At 41.1% G+C, this 16,468-nt stretch overlaps 1 protein-coding gene across 1 annotated transcript in view; it reads right to left on the bottom strand.

The window, feature by feature from the left end:
• Positions 1-9,329: 9,329 nt before the first annotated feature.
• LOC149316974 (PH domain leucine-rich repeat-containing protein phosphatase 1-like) overlaps positions 9,330-16,468 on the bottom strand; it is a 191,309-nt gene continuing 184,170 nt past the window's right edge. The window contains exons 16-17 of the mRNA XM_089516614.1: positions 14,428-14,656; positions 9,330-11,692 (exon numbers count right to left, since the gene is read on the bottom strand). Of these exons, the coding sequence (XP_089372740.1) occupies positions 10,562-11,692; positions 14,428-14,656 (1,360 nt within the window). The 3' untranslated portion in view covers positions 9,330-10,561. The remainder of the gene's footprint in view (positions 11,693-14,427; positions 14,657-16,468) is intronic.

Genomic DNA, 16,468 nt, shown 5'->3' with positions numbered 1-16,468 from the left:
GAAATTATTTTATATCCCAGATGACCACTGGGATATCACGATAATTTCACCTCACTTTTGACCCTCTCTGGTTGATTTTAGACATAGCAAAATCATTTCTTTCCCAAAAGGAAGAGAGTCAAAATAGCAGGGACAGGGAGAGGACAATGTGCCAGAATTGTCTCCTGCTTTGGGGGCACAAAAACAGTTTGGGGGCCGTATGTGTTTGGTGGGCTGCTCACCCCTATATTAGAGGTACAATCTCCCCTCTACATTAGAGAGGTACAAAGTGCTACTGAGTCAGCGTTGCCCATCCTTGGTTCTAGGCTTCCACAGGCTGTGTAAAGTAGGTGGCATCTTTTGTTGGGTTTCAACATAGTGCTGCTGAAGTGTGTAAATGCTTTGGCAAACTTACAAATTTGCACATTTTGTGGCATTAATTATAATCAGCACAGTGCCATTTTGTACAATTGTTAGTTTAACAGTTCCCAGTCCATGTTGATATTTGGGTGATGAACCTTGCCCGTGATTCCGGTCCGGTGCCAACTGGATGAAGATGCCGGTTATCTCTCCAACACAGGAACAAAGCGAAACTCCAAAACAAGCTTTCAGCTTGCTGGAACAATGCCTGGAGAAGCAGCTGCTAGATCAAAGATTCACTCTCCAGCAGTTCACTCCTTAGAGGGCTTTATTACTTTGTTTCAAATAAACACGAGCTAGACACTACTATACAAAAACTCTTACCGACACACCACACTATCTCCAAACTCCCACAATCCACCAGAACAGTGTTTTCCTTATATACAGTATTACCATGAGGTGACCACTAAGCTCAGCCTCTTCCTATACAAGTTGCTATGCAGCACAGACACCAATCCCTCTTCAGACTGAAGACATAGCATGTTTACATTTAGTCTTGCTCGGTTGGCCTTCAGAATCCGGCTACTGCTCTGGACTCCAGCTGTAGCCAATTTATGCTTCTGCAGCTATTGCCACATCTGAACATTTTCACCTTCAATATACTAACAGTCCATACAGTCCAAAAAGGCAGGACATACATATAATGAAAAGGGGATGGCATACATATAAGGAAAAGGCTGAAAATGCGGTGTGAGTGGACAAGGCTCAATGAGAAGAGAAAGGAGAGCCCTCTGGGTTTTTTAAAAATTAATTTTCAAAAAAATATTTTTTAAAAAGATCACATCTTACCAAGTTTTCACTATAACCACATTAAATAATTTACATGTAAAGACATTTTAGCTGTGCATGTGATACTATAATTGAAAGGTACACTTTAATTTTGCTAATTGTTTATGTCACAACTTTTGCTATTACATGGATGACCCTAGTGGTCTGTTCCAACTCTATGATTCTGTGACATTCTGTTATATAAGGGAATTACAATTTATGAGTAACATTAGTACAAAAAAACATTGCTATGGCTTCTGTATGGTGTGGTATGGGAGGAGGTCAATGGGGAGTGACACCATGAGGTACCACACCAGGTGATGCCAGCCCTAAGGACACCACTGAATACACCCTTCAGCAGTGGTTGAGACCTTTGTTCATGCCGACTGGACATGGTGGGAATAATAGTCCACCACCACTGGAGAGTACTAGGCCGGGAAGGTAGCTTTGCCTTTGATGGCATTCTGCCTCTGTGTCAAGACTTTTACTTTTTGACCTTTTGAGTTATCAGGTTAATAAATTGTTCCTTGATCTTTATAAATTAGCTCACTGGCTGATTTTGTAATTTTAGAGTTTTTCAAGGTCATCCCTTGATATCCTTATTTATGTGAAAGGATGTCATACTGAAGATGGAGCAAATTTGGTGTTGTTGGTTGTTGGTTTTTTTTGCAGAGAATAGGACCAGGAGCAATGGATTCAAACTAGAGGAAAAGCGATTCCACCTCAACATTAGGAAGAACTTCCTCACAATAAGAGCTGTTCAACAGCAGGAATACGTTGCCTTGGCATGTGGTGGCATCTCCAGCTTTAGTGGTTTTTAAACAAACACTGCATGGCCATCTGTTGGGAGGTCTTTGATTGTGTATTCCTGCACGGCACAATGGGGGTGGACTGGGTGGCCCTTGAGGTCTTGGATTCTATGAGTTTTTACTGACAAACTGTTTTAATTCTCAATGCTATTTGTAGTTTTAATGGACAGTTGCGTTTCAACGCTTTACTGTTTGGTTACAGAAAAATAAGATAATGGTGAATTAAATAATTGTACAAAAAGAAAATGCAGAGATGAGATAAACTTGGAAAAGCTACTGTGTTCATGTAGCTGGGTAGGCCTACATCAGTGGTAAGCATTCTCCTGCCCTCCAGATATTTTTGGACTACAATTCTTATAATCCTCAGTAATTAGTGTGCCAACTAAGGCTTATGGGAGTTGAAGTCCAGCTCATCTGGGGTGGAAAGCATGGTGATATGATTGGAAGGCACAATTGCTGAGTGGAATGTAGACCAACAGGCTGTGCTAGAGTAGGCAAGACCAACGTCCAGCACTGAGAAGCCTGACCTTTTCAGACCTTCTCATTAAGAAACTCTATCTTCTACAAAAGGTAGGATGCATTTTAAATGGACACTATACCTGGAAGTTTCCTGGATGTTTGACCAAACTACCAAGAATTAATTGGCAAGCAAGGAGCTGGCTGAAACATTGTGCTCCCAATAGCAAGTGACAAACTCCCTTCATTATTCAAAGCTATTGGAATATTAGTAGTTGGAGGGAGAGACAGCTGTATAAATCTATTAATGTCATTCTTTTCAGTTAAGAGTGGCTGAGATCCTGCATCAGTGGCAGAGCTACAGTATTATAGTATTGTATCCTGATCAATCATGTCATGTCCTGATCCAAACCCTATAACTCGCCTTTAAAGCCAGCCAGTTGCACTGAGTGACAAAATTCTGCAGTGCTGACAAATGGGGCACTGCAGGGTGATGCCACCAGTCCCTTACTGTCAGGGAGCAATAGTGGAACTAGGGCTACATCAACACTGCAAAAATAATGGTTTCACACCATTTTTATTGCCATGACTCCATCCTATGGGATCCTGGGATTTGTAGTTTGTGGTGGCACCAGAGCTCTCTGACAAAGGTGGCAAAACATCTCACAAAACATCAAATGCCTGAAGACCATACCATTGAGCCATGGCAGTTAGAGCAGTGTCCACTGCATTATTTCTGCAGTGCAGCTTAGGTCAAAGAGTTGTGACATGACTCAGTAAGGGTCTCTTGCTTCTGCCGCTCACACACCACTTCTTGCCAGAGCCGCAGAAATCTGTCACTGGGTACAGCTGGCTGGCTTTTAAGATGGGTTTGCAGGGCATTTATGATTGTGGCCATGGTACCATAATCAAATATAAATTGGGAACAGTTACATGGTTGAAAGTATAACGTATGACACCATAATTTATAGGATGCTTTTGTCTGTGAATGTATGATGGCTGAAGGATATTAGAATGCCACCTGTGCCATTCCAAAAATTCTGTCTGTACCTAGCTGCTGTCTGAAATCTCCAAAATGTAAAAATGTGTTTCGGGGCATTAGCATTATTTGCACGGAAACAGAGGTGTCCTCTCTAATATTCCTGCATGGCAGGGGGTTGAACTGGATGGCCCTTGTGGTCTCTTTCAACTCTAAGATATCCCCCAATATATTCAAACCCTGAGTTTGGGGGGGGGGGATTTTTACCACTTCAAATATAGTTCCAACCAACATGACCAGTGGTCACACTGGCTGGGAAATTCTGGGAGTTGCCCAAAAATATAATTTATCCAACTATGTCAGGAGCTGTAGACTGTAATGGAAAACCTAGCACTGGTTCTTTTTTTTTTTTTTTAAACAAATCACCCAATTTATGCCAATTGCTGGAAAAGTGAGACGCAAGCCTGTACTGAAAGCCCTTCTGCCATATCCTCTGCCCCAAATAAAGACAGAATTGGAAATACCAGATGCAGCTTATCCAATATTTTTTATGCTTAGAACCACAAGCAGAAACAAAATGGAAAGAATAAGGATAAGTTCCTGCACATAAAAAGAGCCAACAGATTGCAGTAATTTTTTAATACAAAATCAACAATATGCACATGTGACATTGAACCTTATATAGATCACTTGAAAGCTTCTTCCAAAATGCTTCCAGGGATCTTTTAAAATTTTCCCATCCTCCACTTTGCATGTGCAGTAAGGGCTTCTGGAGGCAGCCGCTGTCTTGCCTGTTGTGGTTCGGCACACAAAGTTCCAGTAGGAATGACTAGAGTACAATCCCATTTTTCATTAGATGCTTTTTTTACATTGCTTATGGCAGACATGCTGCTGCAGCTTCAGACTGAAAGTCTGTATTTCTCTAGCCCTCCTTCCCCATCCTTGCAGTGCTGATGCTGCTAAAATCTCAGAGCTAGGAAGAAGACAAGGAGGAAGGGGGGGGGGGCTTGACAGGCATGAACTGACTTTGTAGAAAGGAGCTTCTTTGCCAGAGGCTTTGTTAACTGATAATTTAAACCACCAGCAGTAATTAAAAGCACTGAACTTGCATCCAAATAGCACAAGACAACATTTGCCATAAACAAGCAACCCCCCCCCCCCCCCCATGATTGACAAGTTTGTTTCAGAAGAAAGTAGAAACTAAGCCCATGACTAGCTAGAGGGCTTTCTTTGGCTATCGGAAGTACTTACTTATACAAATCTGCTTTGTCATAGGATTTGCAATGGTCATTCCTGGGTAGGATAAGTAAAGCTGTAGGATCAAAGTGCATCCAGCCTGTTCACTGCACTGGAAGGGGGCCCAGGTTATCTATGCTGCATGAAAACCCAGCAGAGGGTTTGCTAGTGAATTCATTCAAGAACACAGTGCACCCCATCATTTAATTATTTGGGTTCTGCTAACTACTCTGGTGTATTTCCACACAGTATTATTATTTAATAGCTCTATCACATCTCTCTCCTCAAGAATTATTGATTCTTCCATCCTCCTCTCATTGTATCCACACAACATCCTCTCTGAGGTAGGTTAGAGATAGTTCAGGGAAAGCTCGGTCATTTTTGCAGCTCCCTTGTTGTTGCATGCCTTCAAATTGTTTCCAACTTATGGCGACCCTATCATAGGATTTTCTTGGTAAGCTTTGTTTGTAGGGGGGTTGCCATTGCCTTCCCCTGAGGCTGAGAGTGTGTGACCTGCCCAAGGAAATCCAGTGGGTTTTATGGCCAAGCAGGGAACTGAACCCTGGTCTCCAGAGTCATAGTCCAACATGCAAAACACTAGACCACTCTGGCTCTCAAGCCTCCCCAAACTGGCACTGAATTTAAGGAGCAAACAGGGAAACACTTTAAAACAAGCATTTCCTAGTTGTTTACAAGGGTTTTCTGAGGTTAACTGCTGACAAAGTTGAAGCCTGTGAAGTTAGGAAGTGAGATAAGAAATGCCCACTGAGGGTAGCTAAACACTACGGCAATATCAACTACAACAGACATATTGCCTTAGGTAAGTCAGTACATAGGTAAATCCCATTGATTAGATAGGTTTACTCTAGCAAATGGTTTAACCCCTTGTCTACACTGTCACAGTTTCCCACAGTGCCCCAGTTCTTACACTGTGCATTTTCTATTAAACAGGGAGAAGCAACCCAAACCAGAGATACTGATGAATCTCAGTGAGAAGGCCATCCTGGGGACACAGCTAGACTGCCATCTGGCTATTGAGCTGATGTGTCTACACAACAAACCCAGTTGAATTCAAGCTTGTTGGGCCTATCCAACAAACCCGTGCCAAAAGGCAAGCTTGGAGCCAAATGACACAATGAAAATGCTGGCTAAGACTCAAACATAGTAAAACTCTCATTTGTATTTTCACAAGGGAATGCTATTAGTTCCTGCAGTAAAGAGGCTACATTCTAGGAAGCTGCATTTGGCTGTTACTGCCAGTGATAAATCTTGTCACACTATGGAAATGACTTCATTCGTTACAAATGAAACAACGACGGGCTTCTAGCATGTCACATTTTTGAGCACACAAGCGGAGCCCTTATTTTCAGTCATCTCCTATGGGATACACTAAAAAATGCAAAAAAAATGTTTTTAGAGTTCTGTAATAAACAAGTGCTCTTACTTGTCAACAAATTGAATTTATTTTTTCAAGCATTTCAATTTAAAAGTGGATATGCAAGAAGTCAAAGGGGACTCTCTTCATGTCGTTTTTGGTTTTACACAGACACACACACACACACACACACACTTCATTTTCAATGCTTGTAAAAACATTTGAGATGGACACAGCTGTGCATCTACTCAAACACTATGTATATGATTAGTTAGAATAACCATAAGATATGCACAGAAGCTCTTCAAATGTAGTCCCAGAGACCAGCAGGAATCATATGGTTATTTTCAGTCAGGAGCTGAATCTTTCAGCTTATTATTTGCTGGTTTACTATGTGTTTATATACAATTATTAATAAACATGTATGGTGTGCTAAGTGCTAAAATTGTAGACCACATTCCTTTGTGGTTAAACAAGCTGAGGAGGAGAAGAAAGAGGGGTGATCCCATGGGAAAAGGAAAATATAAAGATTTGCAAATAAAAAGACAGGCCACCTAAGATTTGAAATTGTGTATGCTTCAACCATGCTTTTGTGTATGCTTTAACTATGCTGATCTATGGAGACCATCTATAGTTTCCTGAATAAAGGTTTTCTGAGCTTGCACTACTGAAGCCTGGATTTCTGAATGAAGATGTTGCTGCACAACTGTGGACTGGCTTGTCTCTTCAGCTGTGCAAGTGGCTGCAATGGAAGGAGGAGAAATCCATTTTAATCCTTAATTAACATGAAGGTAATCAGGCAAAGAGATCTCAAGAATCTTCCACTATGACTGCCATAAGGTAAAGAAATGTTCACAAAGAAAAAAGAAGCTACACAACAGAGATTAAACACAATTTTTTCCCAGTGGATGCGCAAGAAGTTGTGTTCACCTATGGATGTATCTACACATTCTTCCATGGAATTCTCTTCCTCCACTATCTCTCCCTCCATTTTATTTCAGAAATTAAGCTTTTCCTCCAATCATTCACCAGTGTAATGCCATCTACTGATGCCCTTCTCCATCTAGATGGTCTTCCCATAAATTCTCTTCCTCTCATGTCTCATATACAGTAGGACCTTGTTATTCACTGGTGTTTGGTTCCAGGATCCCCTGTGGATAACAAAATCTGTGGATGTTCAAGTCCCATTAAATATAATGGCAGAGCAAAATGGTGTCCCTTATAAAAAAATGAAAAATCAAGGTTTGCTATTTGGAATTTATACTTTTTTTGAATATTTTCAAGCTGTGGATGCTTGAATCTGTAGATAAAAAAAATCTGTGGATAAGGAGGGCCGACTGTATAAGTTATATTTAATAGTCTCGTGCTGCTATTGTATTGTTATTGTCCCAGTATTTGTATTGAACTGTATTCTTTGCTGCTGGGGAAAGTTGATATTTGTTAGTTAGATTAACTATGTTAGGGTATATTTTAATTTATTATGTTGATACTGTAGATTTTGTTCATCTATCTATCTATCTATCTATCTATCTATCTATCTATCTATCTATCTATCTTTTCCTTGCTTTAGCCATTAGGTTTATGTTTTGTATTCTGGCTTACGTTTACTGTATGATTATTTTTTGTATCTAATGTTCTTATTGTAATCCACTTTGATTCTGTGGGGAAAAGGCGGAATAGAAATAAATCATTATTATTATTATATTGGGAATGAAGAAAAAAACTTTCATCCCATCTTTCCTATGAGAAAAAGTATTACTTATTTCATTATTTCCAATATAACCCTTTTTTTCAAGGAGCTCAAGACAGTGTATCTATGACAGCCATTTTATCTTCAAAAACATCCCCGGTAAAGTAAGTTAGGCTTAGAGCTAGTGGCTGGCCAAATATCACTCAAGGGGGCTGAGTAGGAATTTCTCGGCGGGTGAGGCCTGGAGAAAATAAGACTGAGAAGTGACATGTTAGCTATCTTTAAATATCTAAAGGGATGGCATGCAGAAGACGGAGCAAGCTTGTTTTCTGCTGCTCCAGAGACAAGAACACCAAAAAATGGATTCAAATTACAAGAAAAGAAATTCCACCTAAACATTAAGAATAATGTCTTTATTTTTTTATTTTTAAGAACTGTTTGAAGCAGAATAGACTATAGTATTTTGTGGGGGTTTGGGGCTATGAGGCTGTGTTCTAGAAGAGTTTATTCCTGTTTGAAAACACTAAAATTTTGGACCATGTCAACAACTATCAGGTCAGAATGCAAAGGGATGCCACTGAAATCTATAAATACCTGGACAGCTTCAACAGCAAAAAAGGAACCCTTAAAGTAAACTAAGGGTTTACCGGTCCTGAAAAACACCAACATCAAGACCCAGAAAATGCAAGTGAAAACCACCCAGGGTGAGAGAGGTTTCCCAGCAGACAATGGATCATTAATGAAATAAGACACCTTGAGGCCTTACCATTCAGTAACAGAACAATACACAGATTTAACATGTAAATTGCTTCCTCTCAACCACTCTCTTCCATGCCAGCATTCTCTGAAGATGTCAGCCACAACTGCTGGCAAAACATCAGGAATAAACTCCTCTAGAACATAACCTCAAAACCCCAAAAACGCACAAAAAACTATGGATCCTGGCTGTGAAAGCCTTCAACTTCATGCAGAATAGACCATTTGGCAGGTGGGGGACTTTTCTTCTTAGGAGATCTTTTAAATAGAGGTTGGATGGACATCTTTCAGGAATGTTATAGTTGTCTATTCCTGACATGGTAGAGGGTTGGAATAGATGACTTTTAGGATTCTATGCCTTCTCTCAGGTCCTGGTGCAACAATCTTTAAGCATTACACCACATCACTACTATGTCAATTTGTAATGTCTTGATAGTGACACAACACCTTCCTCATCCAGTCTCTATATATTAAAGTGGGCTCTTGGTATTTGCTAGGGTTTGGTTCCAGTTGCCACCCACCCCACCGTGGATAACAAAATCTGTGGATGTTCCAGTCCCATTAAATACAGTGGATAGTAAAATGGTGTCCCTTACATAAAATGGCAAAATAAAGTTTGCTTTTTGGAATTCATTTATTTTTGAAGTATTTTCAAGCCATGGGTGCTTGAATCAATGGATAAAAAAAATCCATGGATACAGAGGGCCAACCACAACTGCAGGACTTCTTCGTTCCTACATGGGGATTAATTCTACGTCATCATCACAAAGGCTATGATTTAGGAAGCTAACATTTCTAGAATCAAGGTCAGAGAGTGGCACATGCATGCACACATGCAGAATCATAACAGTAGGCTGCAGGTATTTGTAAATTTTTTATATTTATTATAACAAAAATTATGACATGTTCATTTGTGCATTCTTCTTTAATATAACTCTTGGTATGTAAATGATCTACAGTAAATGAACTCTATACAATCATGCTGGTTGTGGCAGCAGGGAGGAACACACAAAAGATGTGCCTGGAAAAGTTAATGGTGAAGAAGGAAAGAAAGAAAGAAAAATATTTAACTCAGGTATTTGTGGCCCACTATCCATCTACTTCCTAGACAGTCTGTACAGCCATTCCTGCAAATTTTATGTGGGTCGTAGCCTGAAGTATCAATCACATGGGGGCAATTTCACACGTGAGCAAACACAACTGTGGTAATTTGGGCCCAGCCAACCCAGGTGGCAACTGGATATGGCAGCACAGACACAATGAGTCAACCAGGGCCCTGCGCACTTCAAATCAGCTAACCTGTGGGAGAGCATCATGTTTGTAAGACTTCCCTGCCCTCTGGGTATGGTTGAAGCACAGGTTGCTGGAGGGAGCTCTGATAAGACATGCGAAAGCACCCAGGTTGGGTGAGGGACAAATTGTTAAGAGTGTCAGGTTGCGTCCTCCTGCTGAGACTACAAAACATTTGAAGCATCACTATACAACACTGAGTTATTTACAGGAATTTCCCAATCAGCTGTTCTCTCAGAGAAAATTAGTGAATCTCAGTGACTTAAAGTCACCTGAAAGAGTAAAAGCAACTCCTAGGAGTTAGTCTCCATAATTCTACAAATGTCTATCCATTTTCAAGACCAAAAAAGCCTTTTTTTTCTCTCAAAGAAATACAGTATTACAATATTACTTAATCATTTAGCACTGGCAATACTGCCCTGTTTTCCAAACAGAACCCCACCCCCAAAAAAGAACAATTTTAAAAAATATTACATCAACATCATCATCAGTTTTCTCTGCAATATATTAAACATTTTGTATTTTAATTTTGTTCTCCACTTTTTTTTTACATTTGATATGTTAAGGAAGGAGGAAGAGTTAAACTAGTTAAATTCCTAACAGTGAAGCATCACTAGAAAAGAAAAAAAAAGTGATTATTACAGCTAACAAACATGAAGCAGCTGCAGTTCTCAGTAGAAGGGAAGGGTCTGGAAGAGAAAGTAGAACAAAGGCTTCCTTTCTGTCCCAGTCCGCTAATGTAATACAAACCTAAGGAGCTTCCAAGTTTGCAGTGTCTCATCACCTTGTTTTGGGAAGCTCGGTCATAGTGGTGTATCGTAATAATCTGGCAGTTGGTCCATTTGGTATTGCCGTTGTTGTTGTTGTTGCTGCTGCTGCTGCTGCTGTTGCTGCTCATGATGCTGTTTCATGATCTCCTTGACTTCTTCCTCAAGCTCTGGTGGGATGATGAATTGATCATCTGGGTCTGGCTGTGCTGGGGCTGCAAAGTAGCCCCCTGTTTTTCTGAGCGGTGCATCCGCTGCTACCTCAATCAGGTTGTGGCTTCTCTCCTGAGGGGCCACAGAACCATTGCCTCGGCGACGCCCAATGGTGCCCATGGCTAAAGGGTCAGCCTTCCGGAGGAGGCACATCTCGTCTTCGTTGGTACTGATGACAATGCCTTCATCGGTGGGTGCCTGCAGCAGGAGCTGTTGCTTCTCCTTCGCCCGTCCACAGTGGATGTCCACCTCTACTTCCACCCGGCTGCCATTGGAAAAGACACCTTCAATCGGCTCCTCATCATCACTGTCAAGGCCATTGTCTGAGAAGGCGCTGGAGAAGGTGGCACTGGAAAGCTGCCGCTGGAAAGAGTTGGAGAGGCAGACCGGATGGAGCATGCAGCGTTGTTCGCTTGGGTAGGCAGGGCTGTTCTCATTCATGGTCACCTGAGGGGGCTCATCAGAAGCTGTGGAACCCACCTCGCTGCTCATTTCGGAGGTCGAAATCTCACTGCTAATCTCAGAGGCCATCCCACTGCTGGAAGAAGGCATCCCCAGACCGTCAGAAGGCTTATCTTTAATGACAACGTTGACAGACTGGGGGAAGATACCTGGGCTGGGAGGAGGAGCGCCATTTAGCTCGCAGCAGCAAAAGCTGTCCTCAGTTACATTGAGCTGCACCACCACAGCGCTGAGGCTATCATTGCACCCATAACTCTGAGCCAGTGTGCAGAGTTTCTTCGCAGCTCCGAGAGCATCAGGTACATTCCTAACAGCTTCCACAGCCTCCTCAATGGAGAGGCTGTCCCACAGGCCTTTGCTGCCCAGAATGAAGAATTCATCCTGAGGAGTCAACATAATGGACTGGACATGGGGACGAGGTACCACACTCGGGTGAAGGAAGGTGTATCCTAAGATCCTTGTCGAATCCGTTACACCGTTTACTTTGCCATCCTGGAATGAAAAAAGGGTTGGTTTACTATGGTGGATGTCTAAGAATGCTTGAATGTCAAAAATAACCAGCTTTAAATGCTGGACAGGGAGAAAGGAGCCAATACATCTTTCTTAAATCTGTATTTGCACAGTCAAAGTACCTCTAAAGCAGAGGCATGCAGTACAAGAACACAGACTACTACAAGAGCAATTAGCAGACCTTGGTTCAAGAAGCAAGAAATCCTAGTTCCTCCTTTTTGTTTGCTGCACTGTTCTGTTAGAGCAGGGGTAGGCAATCTTTTTGAGCCGGGGGCCGGGTTGCTATCCCTCAGACAACTAGGGGGCCGAAGCCAAAAAATAAATAATTAAATAATTTTTTAAAAAAAATTAAATATATAAATAAACCAGGACAAATGTAGGACAAAATTTTCAAATGGAAGACACTTTTTTAAAAAAAATGGAGGACACGCGAAAAAATTTGCTGATTTTTTAAAAAAATGTTAATATAAATGCATATTTCTGAGGCTTCTATAGACAATTGCCCCCCAAAGGCCCCGGCGGCAATCGGCAGCAGGACCGGGCTGGGGCCGGTCTCAAGGCCTCGCTGGGCCGCATCTGGCCTGCGGGCCGCAGGTTGCCTACCCCTGTGTTAGAGCTTGAAGATGTTATCGTTTGAGAGTAAAACTCGCAGAATTCTCTAACCAATCTAGCCAGTGGGCAGGCTGGTTGAGGGATTCTGGGAGCTCTAGTTCAAAAAAGAACACACACATACACACATGGCTCTGCATTTATTACTCATGACAAACTAAGTAATCTGAAATGTGAGATAAAAGTTGCTGGCATGTCCTGATCGTCCAAGTTATGGGTCATAATGGGAAAATGGTAAAGGTTTATATTTTAGCCAAGGTGGAAAAGTCTATTGGAAGCTTTTGCTAAAAGGGTGCTGGAGAAAGTGGCACCTCACCAGTGCTCCACCATCGCATGGTGGAAAAAGACTAAAACTATAGAATCAACAGCTAGTCACAATTTGCTCCATATAGCTTTAACATTTGACATAAATCTACACACACACACACAGGATACAAACATTTGCAGTTTCATTTGATTACAGCTTTCTCTTCTTCAGCCATAACAAACCAAAATTATTCATCTGCACTTGGAAAAAACCTGCAGATTTGCATCAAGCACTGTTGGGAGAAGGAGTTTATGTGTGGATTCTTGTTTGTTTTCAGTCAGCTGCACTGTAGTAAAAATGTTTTCACACGCCCCAATTACTTACTACACTTCCTCTTTGAATATGACATTTCCCAAAGGGAGAAGGATTAACATCTGAAGGGGAAAGTACAGTTAAAAATCCATGTCTTGGAGAAATCAATACCGTGTGTATATTCAAATCCCCAGTTTCTGGCTGGGTTATGATCCAAGCCATGAAAGACAAGGAATTTCTAAAACACGGTTTAATTTATTTCTTTGCATCTGCAGGAGCAAACAGGACAAGAAAAGAAGATATGTGGAAGGTGGAGAGAAAGAAAGACAAAACTGAGGCAATTTTTCAATTTTTAGTAATTTTTTTGTCTATTTGACAAATTTTGGAAGGTATTTGATAAACTTTGGAAGGTATAAATAGTGGCATAAATCCAATTGTTAGTTTCTACTAGAGTAGTTCTACCCTATCAATGGAACTTCCATATGTTTTGCTATACCAAGTTCCCACTGATTTAATGGGTCTTCTGTTGTTGGTGCTAGCAATTGTATGTAACGCAAACTGATAAAACAAACTGGAAATCTGTGAAATACGTAGGTGATATATTTTAAATGTGAAAAGTGATTTTTCAGTAGTGATTGTTTTATTAGCCAAATTATGTCATTGAACATTTCTAAAGTATTTTGGTCTTCTTTGTACCATGGGTGAAACGGAGGAAGAGATTTGAAACAGATACCATAGTGATAGATTCTCTTTTCTAACAAACAGGAAGTATATCAGCTCCAACTGCTTTTAACTACTGCTTCCATCATCCTTCCCTACCTACCAAGATGGCTGGAGCTAACAGGAAATAGAATCCAGCATCATTTGGAGGTTTATGGATTCTCCAACCCTTTCCCAGCACCACAAGTAAGAGATGCAGAATATATATTTGTGTAATTCTTTAACAAGCAAGTTAGATCACAGTATTTAATATTCCCCATACCTCTCTCTCTCTCCCTCTCTCTCTCTGCACTGTCAAAAATATGTTGTTATTGCCACATACCAACAGAATTCAGACTGGTATCCACTGAATCCCTTATCAAGACAGCTCTAATCCCTGTCTGCCCAATGCTTTTGCTTTTTGGATAAGATAGCAGAGATTCTTCATTGTTTTACACCTTCATTCTAGGTCACCCTTTTAAAAGGGACCATAGTAAGTACCAAAGGACCAAAAGAGAGGCATCCTCTCTTTTGTTAGGTGCTGTCATCCTGTTCTGGACAGGCTTTCTTGAAAGAAAGGCCCTTATCTCTCTTCTGCCTTAAGCACCAGTCTCAATTCCAATCTATTGTGGCTGAAGTGCAAGCAAGAAGGGCAACAAAAGAACAACAATGGGAGAAAGGACAAAGCTAAGTGGTTCTGTTCCCTTACATCTCCAGTCTCAGCTACATCTTAAAACTTGTGCAAGATGATGGCAAGGCATTCAGCTTGGATCACAAATGTGGAATGGAAAGCAACATGCAGATCATACCCGGCTGCATCCCCACTACCTTCAACAACCCAGTTTCTTACTTCTGTGATAATGGCCTTATGCTGTTTGATCCTCCTTAGTTCTTCTTCGCAGTTCATCATGTAAGACCTGGATAAAGGCAGAGGTTTCCCGTTCCTGCAGAGAACGGATTGGCACTTCCCCACATTCGCAGAGGTTAAGGTGAAGCATCCACCAGGATCTATTGGATCGTGTTTTATATGGCAAAGGACAGCAGAGCCTCCAAGCTTCTGTCCAGCAGTTCCAAGTTTCCTGAAATTTCAAGAGAATAACATTGGCTCTATTGAGGATTAAAGTGAGCAGAGAAGCAAAAAAACCCACAACTAGAATTAAGTTCAACCTAAGCTTACATTTTCAAGATTCAGAAAAAGTAGGGTACCTTTGTTCAAAAACTGAGAAATGTACACGCCATGAGTCCCATGGAGAAGTCAAGTGAGCTGGAATTCAACTTCAGTATACTCTCAACAGTGAGCCCTCAATTAAATTGTGGAAGGGATCACAGTTCAGTGAGAGAAGCTATGCAATAATTACATCTCAGATGAGGTTCTTGGCACCCCCAGTTAAAAGGATAAAAGAGAAAGTCATAGGGAAAGACTTCTACCTGAGATGCTGGGGTCAGTCAGAATCAGTCTCCCACAGCCTAGTTTCCCCAAGTATGTTGAATGATGGATCTTCCATCATTCCCAGCCAGTATGGGGATGATGGGAATTGTAGTTCAATCCATCTGTGGTTTGGGGTACCAGGTTGGGGAGGGCTAAAACAGAAAACACAAGGCTATAGGAACAGATACCCTGACTCAGCATATACAGTCAGCCCATCCCTTACGTGGGGGATCCGTTCTGGACTCCGCTGCATAAGGGAAATTCCACATATGCTCGAGCCCCATTTAAAGCAATGGGGCTCGTGTCCACGGCAGCATGCCCGTGCCATTACTATTTCCGGCAGGCACACTGTACACTCCTATAATATGGAAAACAAATTTGGAAAGGCACCTCATGCAAGTTATCTGAAAAGCCAAAAGCAACCCCAATCTTTCTGTACCACTATGATATTTGAGAGGGAGAGAAGATGCCTCACACTTCTCACTTTTGGAGATCCTGAGGGTACAATGTTGCTTGGCAGTTGTGCTAGTTTTGTGCACCCTTTTTCACAGCTACAAAGATGACAAATGTTTTTAAAGGGAGAGAGAGGAGGAGGGGGGAGGAAAGGAGGTCTTGCTGTATAAAATAGAAAGAATCCTTGGATCAGCATTTGTGAGCTGATATGATACCCAGATCGTTATTAAAATCACACATTAATCACATCCTTTTAATTTTTACACATTTCCTAAAATGAGGTCTTTCTAAGTCATCTCAGGAGCGTCAAACCTATATAAACAAGCACATGAAAGCATTCCTTCTTTTTCTTTTTTTCCTCCCCAAAGCCACTTCAGGCTGCAATTTAAACAATTTGTGTTCAATGAATCAGTGAGGAATAATACTTGGATGAGCTGCAATGCAGTTAGGCAATTGTCAATAAAGTTACTCACATATGATATCTATATACAGAAGGGCCATTTTTCATCCTTTCTGGAAGTGGTTTTTTTTTTTTTTTTTTTTTTTTTTGGAGGGGGGAGAGATATAGGAAGAAGCATATGACATTTATCTTTGTAATGTTTTAAAAGCCTTTCAGATTAGACTCTGGAAATTTTACAGATAAAGCAGGCTATGACAAATAGCATTTGAACACACAAGTATATATATTAGTGTCAACTGATTTTGATCTACAGTGGAAGCACATGGGAAAGGCAGGAGCAAGATTATGATTATTACTGGCAAAATGTTTTTCAGTTTCTCTTTGGTGGTTCAGTTATGGACACAAAGAACTGGAGCATTAAAGAAAGAAAGCATGCAGTTTTGCAACTTTCCTCAAACTGGTTCCTCCACCAATATGTGGGATGCAAAATCCCATCAACAATAGTCTGCAGGGCTGAGGATGATGAGGGTAGAAATCCAAGATGTCTATAGGAAGGCTGGGGAAGGCTGTATTGTTCTCCCAGTTGTGGGGATATGCTGCATTTGAACA

Source organism: Sceloporus occidentalis, unplaced genomic scaffold, assembly GCF_023333645.1.
Source record: "Sceloporus occidentalis isolate IW3139 unplaced genomic scaffold, rSceOcc1.0.p SCAF_3, whole genome shotgun sequence".
Lineage (NCBI taxonomy): Eukaryota > Metazoa > Chordata > Lepidosauria > Squamata > Phrynosomatidae > Sceloporus > Sceloporus occidentalis.
This window is presented reverse-complemented; position numbering and strand designations above follow the sequence as displayed.